This window comes from Pseudorca crassidens, chromosome 10, assembly GCF_039906515.1.
Source record: "Pseudorca crassidens isolate mPseCra1 chromosome 10, mPseCra1.hap1, whole genome shotgun sequence".
NCBI classification, from domain to species: Eukaryota; Metazoa; Chordata; class Mammalia; order Artiodactyla; family Delphinidae; genus Pseudorca; species Pseudorca crassidens.
In genome coordinates, this window is record NC_090305.1 from 25,120,675 (window position 1) to 25,136,503 (window position 15,829).

The 15,829-nt window shown below is 39.2% G+C and overlaps 1 protein-coding gene across 1 annotated transcript; it reads right to left on the reverse strand.

The window, feature by feature from the left end:
• Positions 1-1,871: 1,871 nt before the first annotated feature.
• On the reverse strand, positions 1,872-15,383 carry BTNL2 (butyrophilin like 2). The gene is made up of 10 exons (XM_067755749.1): positions 15,305-15,383; positions 12,559-12,906; positions 10,589-10,870; positions 9,384-9,404; positions 5,894-6,241; positions 4,577-4,858; positions 3,771-3,869; positions 3,122-3,186; positions 2,654-2,711; positions 1,872-1,912 (listed from the first exon to the last, which is right to left on the reverse strand). Exons 1-10 carry the CDS (start codon positions 15,381-15,383, stop codon positions 1,872-1,874), a joined length of 1,623 nt encoding a protein of 540 aa, XP_067611850.1.
• Between the last annotated feature and the right edge of the window lie 446 nt (positions 15,384-15,829).

A 15,829-nucleotide genomic window follows, 5' to 3' on the forward strand; every position in this document is an offset into this window, starting at 1 on the left:
GACTTTTTTTAAAAAAAAAAAAACAAGTTCTTACTGGTCAGCAAGTCCAGAACTGTATGTGAATAAAAAAGGAATGGATGTTACAATTTATGTTTTCAGAGAAAAAAAATCATCAAATAGGAATGGAGAAACATCCTCAGACTTCATGAAGAAAGAGTCATCATTAACATTGCCTATTTTTTTCTTTCTGACCAAGTTCTTCCCGCTGTTGAGGGTTTTTCCTTTGCCTTTAATGCAGCTAAGCCTTCTCCAGGTGTTTATCACAAAGCTTACGTTTTCAAGAATATAAAACATGAGCTTCTCCTGTTAAATGAACCCTCTCTTTCTGACAGTAGATGAGATCAACTTAGATCCACTTAGATTTTTCTGCACTTCTAGCAGATCTTTAAGTGACAAGTCCCTTTAACAACCTCTCTTGGAAGGTATACTGCCATAGCAAAAGTTCCCTAACACACAGCCACTAAGTGGCAGTCAGTATTTGAACCCAAGAAGAATAAATCCAGAGTCCAGAATATTAACTTTACTGACAATAAAGGAAGGGCTTAAATAACAAGCAAGATATAATAAAAGCAGGAGAGAGGTAAATGAACGGTGGGGAAAATATTAATAGGTATAATCAAATGGACATGTGGATGAGGATATGTGAGGGTAACAACAGAATGGGTACAAATGGTATTGGAAGTATGATATGGAACAGAAAGGACAATGCGTTCAGTTTGGGATATTTTACTTTTGTCATATATATATGTGTGTTTGTGTGTGTGTGTGTATATATGTATATATATATCACACAAAATGTGAACCCTGATGTAAACTATGGACTTTAGTTGAAAATAACGTACCAGTATCAGTTCATCAGTTGTAACAAATGTACCACATCAATGCAAGTTATTAATAATAGAAGAAACTAAGGGGTGAGAGGGGAGGGATATGGGAGTGCTCTAGATTTTCCACTCAATTTTGTTGTAAACCTGAAACAACTCTTAAAAAATAAAGTCTTTTAATTTTAAAAAAAAGGATGAAGTACTGGTACATGCCACAACATGGATGAACTTTGAAAACATTACACTAAATTAAAAAAATACAGACACAAAGAAATCCATATATAGTATTTATGATTCCATTTATATGAAATACCCAGTATAGGCAAATTCACAGAAACAAAGTATATTAGGGGCTGGAGGGAGGGAAAAATGGGTGTAACTGCTTAATGGTTATGGAGTTTCCTTTTAGAGTAATCAAAATATTCTGGAGCTGGATACTGATGAAGGTTGCACATATTGTGAAGGTAAAAATACCACAGAATTGGACAGTTATTTTTTTCTTTAAATAAAATTCTAATGGATATGAAAATTAAATACACTTTGATTACATTCCTTCCTAATTTTGATTGAACTCAGATTTGAGACATCATTTCAGTAATTATATATCTTTCTCATCTTAGTAATAACATCTTTCCCATTTTGCATTCTGCCATTGAGATTACTCTCTTCAAGAAACTGTAAGATCAGAGTCTAAAAAGGCCTGAAAACTGTTCATGATTTTTGGTTCCCTTTAAGTTAAAACAACAATAAGAATTGGACACTTTAAAATGACTAAAATGATGAATTTTATGTGTATTTTACCACTACTGGAAAAATTTAAAAACTAAATAAAATAAATGTTAAAATACTTGTAAAATAATAATACTACAGTATTACACTACATAGTTTCAAACATAAGTTTATGAGTTTAAAAATAGAGAAAACATATCATGACCCAAAAGAGAAAATTCCAGAATGCCACAGATGAATAATCCTCAAAGGACAGCTAAAACCGTGATGTCTGCCTTCCTAGAAAGCAGCAGCCTGTCATTTGCAGGTATTCCTCATTCACACTTCAGAAGATTTTAAGACTTCTTCCAAATCTTTATTTCTTCACATTCTTTCTTCTCCTATGTGTGGCTTCTCTCTTTTAATTCATTGTGACTTTTAAAATATTTTTATTTCCGTTGCATTTTATTACTTGTGTTGCATTAATTGCTTATGTTTATTCTATAATTGTTAATTTTAAACTGTGTGCTTTTCTTCACTCTAAAACAGAAATTGATATTTTCATAAACATCACACATAACACATTTTTCTCTTGGACTAAAATTTCTGAAAAATTTCCTTACTCCACATTCTTAATTAACTTTCTGAAAAAGTCTGGTGCAGGAATTACACACTTTATGTGATTTTCAAGATTATGTCTTAGTGATCAGATTTTTCTCCTTATATTCAGCTGTATTTTCTTTACCTCATTTTAACCATATTTTTTGTTTTCTCACCCCCACTTGGATAATTAATTGTCACTTTCCTAGAGAAACCGATCAAATATTTGATCATTCCTTGCACTTCCTCCTCTAGGCTAAATTGCATTTCCTATTGGATTTTCTAAGGGTCTTTTATCACCAGATATCAGATTGTGATCCGTAGGCAGGATATCAGAGAGCTTGGGATATGATAGGTCACAGAAGGGATCAGTCTCCAGGTCAGATTTGATGCCAGAGTAAAGTTAAAGCCTCTTGATTAGGTAAATGGGTGATCGTGTGAGACCCCTTCAAGCGGTTGGTGAAAGGGGAAAAGAGCTGGGACTTAGAATATAATCCTGGTTTCCAGAATCCAGGGTTATTGTTTTCCTTGGAGGTGTTTCTGGGGCTCTCTTAGGTGCAGGGAAAATGTCAGGAGAACCTACAGTAGGGGACCAAAGAATGAAGGGGGTCCAGAATTTCAGAGAAGAAAATTAGGGGGGTATAGATAAGGCACTTGTTCATGTTACAGAAGGAGAGACATCCAGAAGTGTAGTCCAGAGAGATTCTAACCTGTCCCAGAGACATCTTCAGAGAGCGGAGGCTTAGAGGAGAGGAAATGGCCCAGTACTCATTTCCATAACAACTCACTGCCCGAACCCATTCTCAGTTGACACAAAGATGACTCCTTCACGACACCGTCCTTGACAACACTCAGGACCCATACTGTCCTGTCCCTAACCTCCGCTTCTTGTAACCACCTTCCTGAGATGAGCCCCTCCTGGCCCATCACAGTGAGGAGGCCGTCAGATAACTGTAGTAAGTCTGGCTGCGTGACCGTCTGTGGGCTACACGCTCATTTCCCTCAGAAAGGATCAGTTCTGAGTGAGCTGTATTTGGATCCAATGTCTCATTCACTGCAAAGAAAGAAAATCCATTCTGATAATAATCAATACAGGAATATTCTAAAATATCAATTTCATGATATTAACATCCAAACAGGAAAACAAAAGTTACAATGACTTAAGAAATTTAAAGTGGAAGAACTTTCTAGGGCACACAAAACAGCCTATCAATACATGAGAAGTCCTTCACTGGCAGAGCAGGAATAGCCAATAAGCAAGTCGCCATATTTGTAATGATCTTAGTGAAATGTTCATGCCAACAGAATCCCAGTTAAGTCTCAACTTCAAAGTGAGGATGGCTTTGCCACTTTTTTTCTTCCTCTCCCTTAACTAAATCACTTGGGAATGTGCACTGGGAGATTAAATTATTGTCTTTTAATTCTTTTGCTTCTATTATCACTGTAAACTGAGCTCTTTCAGCACTGATCCTCAATTACATGAATGTAAGCCATCAACTCTCATGTTTCATCAATTATTGCCTATCCCCTGAATGTCTCTGTGCTTCAGTGCCTGCTGAAAAGAGAGTTTAGGGAAAGTGTACAGTAAGGCTCCCATCACAAAGTGTGCTCCACGCTGTTTCTGTTTCCCTAACTTACCTTTTCTACAGCTCTTCCTCCAGATCAAGCCTACAGCCCCAACAAGAGGAAGCAATCCCAAAATAAGCAGTATCTTCCATGAAAAAGTCATCCCAGGCTCTAAAATGGAAACCCCAGAATCACATTAAATCATGAAACTGGGAAATTTTCAAGATCGTTCTTTTCATCTGAGAGCTCCTAGACTGGAGAGGAAGGTGAGAATTAGTCCTGTCAAGAAGAAAGTGGGTCTGCTTCTCCCTGCTCTGCAGAGGCTGAGGAGAGGCTGGGGGTTTATGCTAGCTTTCTTGTTTGCTCCTCTCAGAAACACACACACACACACACACACACACACACAGAGAGAGAGAGTTCTCCCCCTTCTCTTTTCCAATTATACCACCACAATCACTGGAATAATGAGGGCAGCAAAAGGATAAATTTACGGAGTCCACAGCCATGAAGATGGTGTTAAGGAAAATTAATTTCTAATCCAGAAGAAAACCCATCATGAGGGGGAAAAAATGATGTCATTGTTTTCACATTAGAAGAAAAGAGATTATAGATATAGTGATGATAGAGTCAGTTCTTGGAATTCAGTAGATAATAATGTAACCATATAACCTTAGGGCTTTAGTTGGGAATTTCAGGAAGAAACTCTAAAGAGTAGAATCTCTAGGTGTCCTGAAGACCAGCTTTGCAAGAGATAGCAAGAGACTTCATCAGAAAGAAAACATAAAAAACAAAAAATAGAAAAGCAATAAAATGAGTAAATTTGGGTTGGTCTTCATATTTATTTCCCAAAGCTGAGAGGAGCACATGGAATCACTAACCTGAAGGAGAAAAAGTTGTCATTTTCTCCTCACCAAGAAGGGGGTTGCTGACGGAGCAGGTCACATTCACAACAGAGCTGCTTTTGACCAGTAGAAATGCCTCCACATGGAACAGGCCCTGGCTGCCTTGAGTCAGGTCCTGGGAAACTGATGGTATTGTCTTTCCTTCCATGTCCCTCCATTGCACATGGGGCTGTGGGAACCACCCTTCTGAAGTGCACTTCAGCTTTGTTTCTCCATCCTTCAGTGCCTCCATGGAGATCCGAGGGGAAGAACCCAAACCTGGGAATAGAGATCAAGGAAGGCAATTTAGAGTCTCTGCAAGTGGTTACACAGTCAGTGATTGCACAGAGGGGGAAGAGAAGGGTTCAGAGACTTGGAGAAGAAAGCAAAGCTTAGGGGGGAATTATACTCTACTCAGGAACGAGACTAGCTGGAGCCTTTACTTGTCTCCTTTTGTTTGCAAATTTTTATTTTTATGCTTTGTATTCCTAAAATCATTCTGGGACAGATTAAAGGATACAATACATTTCAAATCCAATTTTTTTTCTTCTATACCTGAAACAAAATAACTTTGACCAGGTAGGTCATGAGTCACATAGCCAGAAAAATAAAAAATAAAAAAGACAGAATATCCTCAAAGAACAAAATCTTATAAATACATGCATTCAATGGCAGAAAATGATGAAGTTCATTAAAAGTTTTAACATGTGCTCTCATGGATGTTTTCTAAACATATTTATTAATTTGAATACACCATCAATGGGAGAAACAAGTAGATTTTCCACAATTTAGGCAATGTCCTCAATGGCATTTGCTAACCTTGGAAAATCAATTCTCACCCACAAACATAGGCAGTGGGAAATCATGATGCAGGGATTGATTTTGTCTTTCCTCCTCCGTCCTGCCAATACTGTCAATATTTATGATTTTTGCTTATATGGTAGATCTAGTTTAGCCTTCAAATCATCATGCTTCCTAATAACTACATATTTCCCAGAATTTTAAAAACACACTGAAATAATGAGTCCTGTGTACTTATGGAGTAAGAATCTCACATTTTACTAGGTGTATGGCCACTTTATGGAGATCCTGGGAAGGATACAAATTTACACACAAAGGATCAAATCTGGTCCTTTAGGGTTTGTGGACTTTATGTATTTATTACAGCTCCTGCACATGGGAGAGTTTACTAAAAATTTGACGAGTGAATGGACATTAAGAAAATTTCAGGTGCCAGAGAAATTTTCCATGAACTAGCAAGTTAAAGCAGTGGGAACAAATGTTGATTTCAAAACATCTATCTAGAATCCTTACCTATGATCTTCAGATCCAAATCAGCCTCCTGGTAGACACCATCTTTTTCAAAAAGGCACTGGTACTTCCCATCATCTGAAGTCCTGGCATTGTTTATCTGCAGGGTCAGCCTCCCCTCATTGATAGCATCACTCACCAATGCAGTCCTCCCTCGATACTCGGCCATCTGCTCTCCAGCCACATCGTCCCCATCCATATAGACATAAACAGCAGGATAACGGTGTGATCGCACCCACCTCACCTCCATGCTCTGTGCATCAGTCTTTGGGGACAGGGAACAGGTTAATTGTATGTCTTCTCCCACTCTGACAAGGATGGGCTGGGAAGGTCCAATCACTTTTAAGGAAGCTGTTAAATACAGCAGACAAAACGCAATGGAAGATCCAAACTGGAGCAAATAGTGTCATCAGTAAGAACATCTTGAGTAGGGTTTAGAACCCAGGGACACCCCAGGGGAAGCCTGAGGTTCAAGGTCATCCCTTGGAGAGGTAGAGGTTTGGTGGAATCAGGATAGAGGTTGTCCCTATTCAAGGCAGAACCATCCCATGATGTGTGTCTGTCTGAAAATTATCACTAACAGAACCCACACCTGCAGCCCCTACCTATAATCTTATTCAGTTTATAGCCCAATAAGAAAATAATTTTGCAATTAAAATCAAATTAAAATTTTATCATTTTAAATTTGCACAACCTTAAACTACTTCTTAATCTGTGTATGTCTCAGCTTCTTATACCATAAGACAAATATATCACTATCAAAATCATAAGTGTTTACTGGAGTTAAACAAAATAACCATATAAAGAGTTTGATGACCATGCAGTGTGAGTGGAGCCCTAAGATTATAAGACTTGAGGTCATTGGAGCCAATCCCACTCTAGACCTTGATAATGGGAAGGGAACAAAACTGAGTCAGGTGGCTTTTTAGTAATGAAATGTGAAGAAACCTTCCCTAGTTTGTTTTATAATACCTTATAAGTCAGATCCAGCCACCGTATTTCAGTTTCCCAAGCTCCCACATATGTGGGGCGCTAAACACACAGCAGTCAATGTTCTCAAGTGATCTTGAGAAATGTTATAAGATCAAGAATTGGGGAGATTGGCAAAATACGAAGCACAAAGCAAGAATGAATACATAAAAATGAGTCTATTTCCCCCATTATGAAGAATGGAGATTTTCTCTGAGGGCTTTCCTGGCTTTTCCTGGACCCAACTTTCAGTTCTCATCAGGTCCTGGCCATGTTGATTATGCTCTATACTATATTTAGAGTCATCCTTTTCCATCAAATGGTAGAACGTTTTTACCATTCTAATGCTGAAGTGTAATGATCATTTATAAAGAAATACAAGCATAAATTTGTAAACTGTCTGGATGGGGAGTCAATGATCAAAGGCAAAATGTCCTCATTATGTATTTAGCCAAAATATTCTAGGTACTTCTCTAGAGAGGAAACTTGTTGCCAACATAATTTTAATTTTCAGATCATTTCATTCTATTCTTGCTAAAATTTGACTCTCAGTTATATCCAGCATGTTGTTTGCTTTGTTCTTCAATTTTACCTAAAACATATTATCTCTACTTCATATGTATCTGTTTAAATATAAAGACAAAAGTAGGACTCAGAAGGAAAAAAAAGAACTAGTAGTTAGTTTGCTGCTATTTCTCCATCCATGTATCTTATAGTAATAAAGCAGACTGTTTCCTCATCTCTGTTATCCATATGAGGTTTTTTTTTACTCCTGTCCATGATCTCTGGTACAAATCAACTCTCAAACTGAATTACTCTTCCAGAGATTGGTAATTAAGAGCTAAAATTGACTGTTTCCCAACTGTAAAATGATGATAAATCTATTCACCTTTAAATTATTGTAAGAAAAGAAAATAATTCCTGAAAAGCACTTAGCATCGTCCCAGGCACGTTATTACCATTTCAAAAACTTAGTCATTATCTGTATAACCAACAACATTATTTGCCAGAGAAGGGAACTAGGATTTCAGTCTCAGGACTTCTAAGGAAATCTCGGTTCACCAGCAGCCTCTGAGCTCTAATTCACAAGCTCTAAAAACACGGAGGTAGCTGTGAATCTCCTACTCTACTCTCTATTAGGAGCTCACCCTCAAAGCTCCTGAGGGCACAGCCCTCCTCCTGACAGGGAACCCACGGAAGCTTTGTCTTTTCATATTGTTTCAATGTGGGCCCAGAAGGTGTGCACAACTTAGAAACAACAGGACATCAGATTGTATTTTGTGTGCTAGGTGTCCAATGGGCATGTCAATTTGGTTCAGATAACTTAGAGAAATGAGTCTTCACTTAAATTTTTCTTAAGGGACAGAGACGTGGGTCAACCTGCCCAAACACTGGCTTGGCTTTCTGATCTGTAACTAACAAGCTCTGCCAGCCAAGGTTTCTGTCCTATCACAAGCAGATGTCACCTGGGTGGGAGGGTATCCGACTTGGAAGGTAAGACTCGCAGATGTGCACTCTCTTCAAACTGTGGAGTTACCTTTGACCATCCCAAGGCCCTTTCCTTTATCTTTATGGTCCAAAGGGGTCCAAAGTGTCACACTAGACTCTGACAGAGATTGGGGTGTGTTCGCCACCCTAATTTTCCTCAAAAACTCCTACATGGGCCGAAAAGTGTGCTTAAACTCACCTAACATGTGCACAGGCACGCACCCACATAAGCATATATTCCTGTAACAGGTGACTTGAGGGAAAGCAGAGTACTGATGGAAGGAGAAAACGAGCAGGTAGGGGGCAGGTTGGTTGTCATGGGCTGGGAGAAGAGGTCACAGAAATGAGGAACAGGAGGAAGATGATAAGGCAACAAAGGAGAAACTGAAAGAGGTTCAAAAATCAGTTGGTTACTGTTTAAACCACTTATCTTAGGTACAGTAAAATCATACCTGCAGTCCAACTATTAAGTAAAGAAATAAAAAGGAAAATGGTCACCCCAAGCACAGGGTCCCAGGCTGCATCTAAGAAAGTCACAGCTCCCTCCCGACAGTGATGAGGTCAGGCTTACTGGGGTGAAGAGCAGGTACAGAAACCGTAGCAGGGCCAGAGGTTGCAGGCGGTGGGTGAGGACCACCAGTTATCATGACGGCCCTGCTTCCTCGCACTAGAAACTCACACTAGGGCCTCCAGAGCTGGGCCAGCTGTCCTTTGCCTTGCCCTACACACTCCCTTTCCTCCCACCCAGAAGGCCAGAGCTTAGGTCTGCACCCATTTTAGGCATCCATCTGAGGCTCATTGGGGTCCCATGAACACTGAAAGTGGCAGGTTACGAGGTGCAAAGGTGCCTTCAGGAAGCTGCACTTTGCTGGTCCCTCTACTACTAAATGTGAGACTTGGGAAGGTCATGCCTCAGTTCCTCATCTGGATCACGAGGTGTCACCTTCTCTGTGCACGCTTTGTCCAAGGAGCACCACCCTCCCCTGGAGAGGACAGAGGCTCGTGTATACTTGTGAGAGACACCACCTCTACTTACCCAGCTCTGTCTGGAGTTTTTCTGGAAAAAGAATGAAAATAACATATCAAGGAATTTGGTCTAAGGGAAAGGAGAGAAAATATTTCCCCAAAAAACCCCCCAAAGTTCTACATCTTATGGAAACACTTGATTCATACAAAAAATAAAATGTAAAAAAATAATGATTTTTCCCCATCCACCTCCTGGTGGTCCAGCTGTTTTTCCCTTTCTCTGCACAACAAAAATGCTCTCATTTCTACCACCCCATGATTCTGCTTGTTTCTGCTTATATTTAACATATTGATATTTAACTATTTCATAAAAATAATAATATTCTTTTTACAAATGCATGAAAAGTATAAAAATATATGGACATAGACAATTATCACCCATAATTACAAACTGAGAGATATATAAATATATATGTATATGTTTTGCAATTATGTATATATATGTATTGTTCCTTTTAACATTAACATATAATATTTATTTTAACTTTTTTTCCTGTATCCATTTATATGAATAACTATGTACTTATTTCTTTATATCTAAATGTAGAGGGTGTCCCAAAAGTCTTAGTGAAATTTTAAGTTATTTAAAGTCAATAATCTTTCCATGATTGGAAATACCTATTTATAGATAGATAGATGACAGATAGATAGATAGATGTAATCTTTATCATTTAAGTAGTCCATCAGGGGAATATTTTCAACCATTAAAATTATTTGAAAATACCATTTTTCATCAATGCTATAAGTAACATAAGACACTTAACACTCCACTGCTGTATTGGGTTTTGGGCTGTTGTTTTTGTTGCTATTTATAAATGAGGCTATGATAAAGATGCTGCTATGGAAGCAGCTGTCTCCATCTCTGATTATGTTCAGATGATAAAAGCTCCTAGAAGTAACTGGCACAAATACAGCACAAGAAAACATTTCAGTTGAAAGAATACAGTTGTATTTCCTTTACAAGGTAACACATACTTGTGAGTAAAGAAAATTAATAAAGAAAGAAGAAAAGGCAGAATCTGAAAGAAACTGGAATGCCATTAACAATAGCTATATAGTGTATATATTTCCAGCCATAAATGTTTTATAGTTTTTAATGCGTATTACAAAATATTAGATATTCTTCTTGATTAAAAAATATTAAGTGCTATGGAACAGTCCCTGCAACCTTTCCTGCTAATCAGAGCATCTTGGTCCTAGAGGCAGAGCACTGACCTGGGATGGAGATGTCTGAGCCCCTCTCCTCAGTGAGTGTGGGGCTGTGGATAAAGCAGGACACAATCTCTGTAGAGACATTCCTGACCACAAGAGTGCTTTCTACATAGAACAAGCCATCTTCATCTTGGATGCTATGCTTAGAGATAGTCAGCAACTTTTCTCCCCTGATGTCTTGCCAAGAAATCTGAGGTTCTGGGAACCAGCCTTTTGCAGTGCACACAAGCTGGAGTCCGCTTTCCACAGATCCATCCATGTGGATGTAAGGGTCAGACCCCAGACCTGTGGTGGAAAGACACAGCCCTGAGTCCCGAAGCCCATGGAGGCACAAATCACAGAGGCTGGGAGTCCAATGACAGTGCATAGGGAGAGAGCAGAAGTTCAAGGTTCTGGGGAGCAAAAGATGGCCCAAAGTCCTCTTCCCATTCAAACTGGAGTTCACATATACTTTATTTATACCTCAGTCTGGATCCTTAAATTTTAGCACATGAGCAGTATTTTTATTCAGACCCAGACATGAAAATAAGAGAAAGGGACATAATAACATTTTGCTTGTGTCTCTAGCACGGCAAACTAAGGTGTGTTAAAATTTACTCACGAACTCCCTCACGCCACAGACTCTGCCTGTTTCATCTTAATATTATTGTGTCAGGCACTTTGACTTGTTGGATAATATCTTGACTCCAATTAAATAGAATATTTAATATAAAGTGAGACATCATTTCCAGGGAGAATATTCTTCTCATTTCTTTTGTTGGTGGTTGTGAACTTGGGGTGCAAACAGATAATCTGGGTCATGTAAAATGGGAAGCTTCATGTTGAGTTTCTGTATCTAAATATTCTATTCCATGGGAAAATGTTGTCAAGACATCCCAGTTTTATATAATCATGAAATTCTTTCTCTATTCAACACAACTCTCAAACCCAAATGAAGAGGATTCTATTTTCCATAGATGGTAGTTCTGTCTCTATCATTTGCTGGGGACAGAGACACCTTTTCTTCACCTAGAGGCTTAGAAAATGCATGGTTTCTTTTCAAGTGTCCCTGATAGTGAAATGCCTTAGTACGTGCCCTCCCCACTCCACATCTCAGAAGTATGTGGATTCTTTCATCCATCTTGAATCAACTTGAACATAATAACATTAATAATCATACATAGGTGTTGAGACAAAATGTGTTAGGGAACAGAAAGAGGTCACATCAGCCAGAGATGTTAACATCTCCAGAGAACTATTTCCCTGATAAGGCAAGTGGATTTGCCTGATTTTCTCTTTAGCACATGGAGGAGTTACTCCTGCCAGGGAACCATACGATAGTTTACTTTTCAGATATTTGTTTCTCCACAGAGACATCCTTTCTTCAGTCTTTCCCTTCTTCTGACTCTGTCCTACTTTGCTAACACAAAAACACCATGCAGACCCTTGTCACTCACAATGGGTATGTCCCCAAAGCATCTGTGAACCCCCAATTCACTGAACACTAGTATACAGTAATCTCCATAAAAGCACCATGTTCTTAATGTCTTAGTCTCATCACTAACTTTCTAACTTGAGGTGGCGTTACACAAAGAAACAATGTGTTCACATCTCAGTGACTGTGTACTTGAGGCTGAGTAGAGAACATGGATGCAGGGCAGTCCGCTAGGGTCGCTCACCCAGCAATTGACTTGCCCTTGTGCACTAGCATATATGGCACAAATTCTTGCCTCAGCAAAACTGCTAGTGACTACATGTCATCAATGTTAAATAATCCTCAAGAATAGTCAAAACTGTGTAAGTTAAATTTGGGGGAATTTTTTGTGAGTTCACTTTAAAGATTTCAGAACCACCTGCCTCCAAATGAATCAGGATAGAGGACTGGACAGGAGCAATTGCCTTGATGATTCAAAGGGAATTCTTCAATTGGAACCAAGCTTAACACAAATTAATATACTTCTTCTGAGCCCCTATGTCTTTTCTGAGATACTCACCTGCTACGTTGAGCAGCAAGCTTGTTTCTCCACAATAGTTTCCCTCTTGGAAACGGCACCAGTACTGCCCATGATCAGATGGCCGGATGTTGTGTATCTTCAGAGCCACACTTCCCTCAGTAACGTTGTCCTCTATCCACTCTACCCGGCCTCTGTACTCCTCCATCTGCATCTCCGTCACCTCAGCTCCATCCCGATACAAAAACACAGGTGTGCTGAGCTCTGAGTGGTACCACCTCACCTCCATGTGCATCGTGGTCCTCTTAGGGAGGAGCTGACAGGTTAGTAGGGCATCTTCCCCGACCATGACCAGGGTAGGATGGGCAGAACCAATCACTCTAAAGTCATCTACAAAAGAGTGACAAAGAGAAACCGGGAAATGCCAACCGGAGGATCAATATGATTGCTTTGGGATGTCTACTCTATGAAAATGGGGGCACCTGGAGGAGGGAAAGTTTTATTTGCAATGTTTTAGAGAAACCCAGCATTATGATTTGCATCTTTGGTTGTACAGAGACAATCTTGTGTACCGAAAATAACATGCAGTTCAAAAATTTTAGTGTGATGGGCTTCCCTGGTGGCACAGTGGTTGAGAGTCCACCTGCCGATGCAGGGGACACGGGTTCGTGCCCCGGTCCAGGAAGATCCCACATGCCGTGGAGCAGCTAGGCCCGTGAGCCATGACCACTGAGCCTGTGTGTCCGGAGCCTGTGCTCCGCAACGGGAGAGGCCACAACAGTGAGAGGCCTGCGTACCGCAAAAAAAAAAAAAAAAAAAAAAAAAAAAATTTAGTGTGAGTGCTAAATCTATTACTTACCAGCTGTGTGATTCAGGGGCAAATCTATTATTCTCGATGAGATTTTAAGATTTGCAATCTCAATTTATTCATCTTTAAGATTTTAAAACCACCATCTCTGGGTTGCTTTTATTCTCAAATAAGTTAATGTGTAAATTGATTTTTTAATTGGGAACTTTATTAGTTAGTGATTTATTTTATATTTTACAGTGATTTATTTTCTAGTTAGTAATTTCACTTTGGTGACTAACATTGTAATCACTTTTCCTAAAATTTAGATAATAGATTTATTCAATAGATTTTTCAGCTTTTCAGAATTGTTTTTGTCTTATCCTATGTAACGAACTGGGTTTGTTTTGCTTTGTTTTGTTTCATTTTGTTTTTGTCTGGACCGGGCAAGACTCCAGTTACTGGGGCTATGTAAAATGCAGTTTTTGCAAGGACATTTTGTGGTGGATTAAGGGTAGTGATTAGTGAAGTAAGTCAGAAAGAGAAAAACAAATATCATATATTAATACATATATGTGGAATCTAGAAAAATGGTACAGATGAACCTATTTGCAGGGAAGGAATAGAGACGCAGATGTAGAGAATGGACATGTGGACACGGGGGGAAGGATAGGGTGGGACAAACTGGAGATTAGGATTGACATATATACACTACCATGTATAAAGTAGATAGCTAGTGGGAGCCTGCTGTATAGTGCAGTGAGCTCAGCTCCATGCTCTGTGATGACCTAGATGGGTGGGATGGAGGGGAGGGGGGGAGGGAGGTCCAAGAGGGAGGGGATATATATATACATATAGCTGATTCACTTCGTTATACAGCATAAACTAACACAACATTGTACAGCAACTATACTCTGTGTAAAAAAAAAAAGAAAGAAAGAAAGAAAGAAAAAAAGGCAGTGATTAGTATAAAGAGTTCAAACCTTCCAATAAAATTTTAAGTCATGTTTGACGTCTTCTTTGTCTACAAATTGAAGAGCTGTTTAATAATTCTGTATGTTCCTATGCTTAATAATATCATATGTCATGTATATTATGTTTTTTCTCATCCTAAAATGCTCCAGGGCCATTTGCACTTTGTGCAGATCCAACCCTCCTAAGAAGGAACTTCATCTCGTTTAGTTGATGCTCAACATCAAGTAGATGGTGCTCAAAAGGTCACTATGGAACATAGATAGACGTCTGCTTGCATTGTGTTGATGGAATCCGAATATAAAGCTAGAACTGAAGTCATACCATTTGGGTGACTTCTTTTACAGGTTAGGAAGGTGCATCCCATAGCAGGGAGGGAAGCCTCACCACATCATATAGTTTCTGACAGTGTCAGTCTGGAGCCTGTGTCTTCTGATGTCCTTTCCAATGTTTTTTCCCACCTTGCAATCCTGCATTTTCCTTGGGGCTCTGATATTACCCACTGACATTGAATTTTCACAATCCCTTTTCAAGGTACAATATTTTGACCAACAAAATTCAGCTACTGAGATTTCCAACCCCATTTCTCAGAAGTCTCCTTCTAGTTCCTTATTTCCAAGTACTTTTATGCTGTTTAATTTATGGTAAGAAGCAGCCACTTTTTTCTCACCCCGGAAGTGTTGTCCTAAATAGAAGCAGGAGAATGGATGACTTACCATGTTCCAGGTACTGATTCAAGTGTTTTCTATGTACAGCCTGATTTAATCTTAAAGGCTGTGCTAAGCTTTGAGATGTAGGTAGGTTGTTATTCTTATCATGAAGATGAGAAAACTAAGGCAGAAGGTATTCAAGTAACTTTCCAAAGGTAACACAGCTGGAGGTGGAGGAGCCCTTTTTATAACACAGGTGCTTTGACCCCTGAATCCCCACTCTTAATATTGTACTAGCCCTTTTGAATTTAGAACTCTGCACCCAGACTGGACCTCTGAGACACTCGAATATGCAGTAAAGGGAAGAAGAGCATCCTACCTGACTGCTTCATGCTGAGCAGTACAAAGAAAAAGGAGGCAACTACACCAGACAGACTGTACCCTGGAAAATCCACCATCTTCCCTGGAACAAACACAAGAGAAAATATGACTGTACCTAAATGAGGCTGTAATACAGCAAGCACTTCTGTGGTTTCCAGTGGTTACGTAGACATAAAGAAAAATCAACATCAACACCTTCCACAATCAAATGATGAAATGGGCTTGGTTCCCTTTCTCTGCATTTATCGATCATTTCCAACCTCTTACTTACTGTGTTGTACTTTAATCTATTTGGGGTCCCCGAGGGAAGATTTCTGATTTAAATGAAAATGTCTTCTGGGCCAAAGGGACAATAATATTTAGATAATTTTTTAAAATCTCCTTAGACCCATTTATTCTGAGCATGCAGAATTTCAGAGACCTCCGTCCAGTCCCTCCTGCAAAGTCCTTCATCTCTACGGTCTCCAAGATGTAAAGGAAAGAGCAGAAAGGTTCTGCATCCTCATGCTATAGCCAGGAAGCC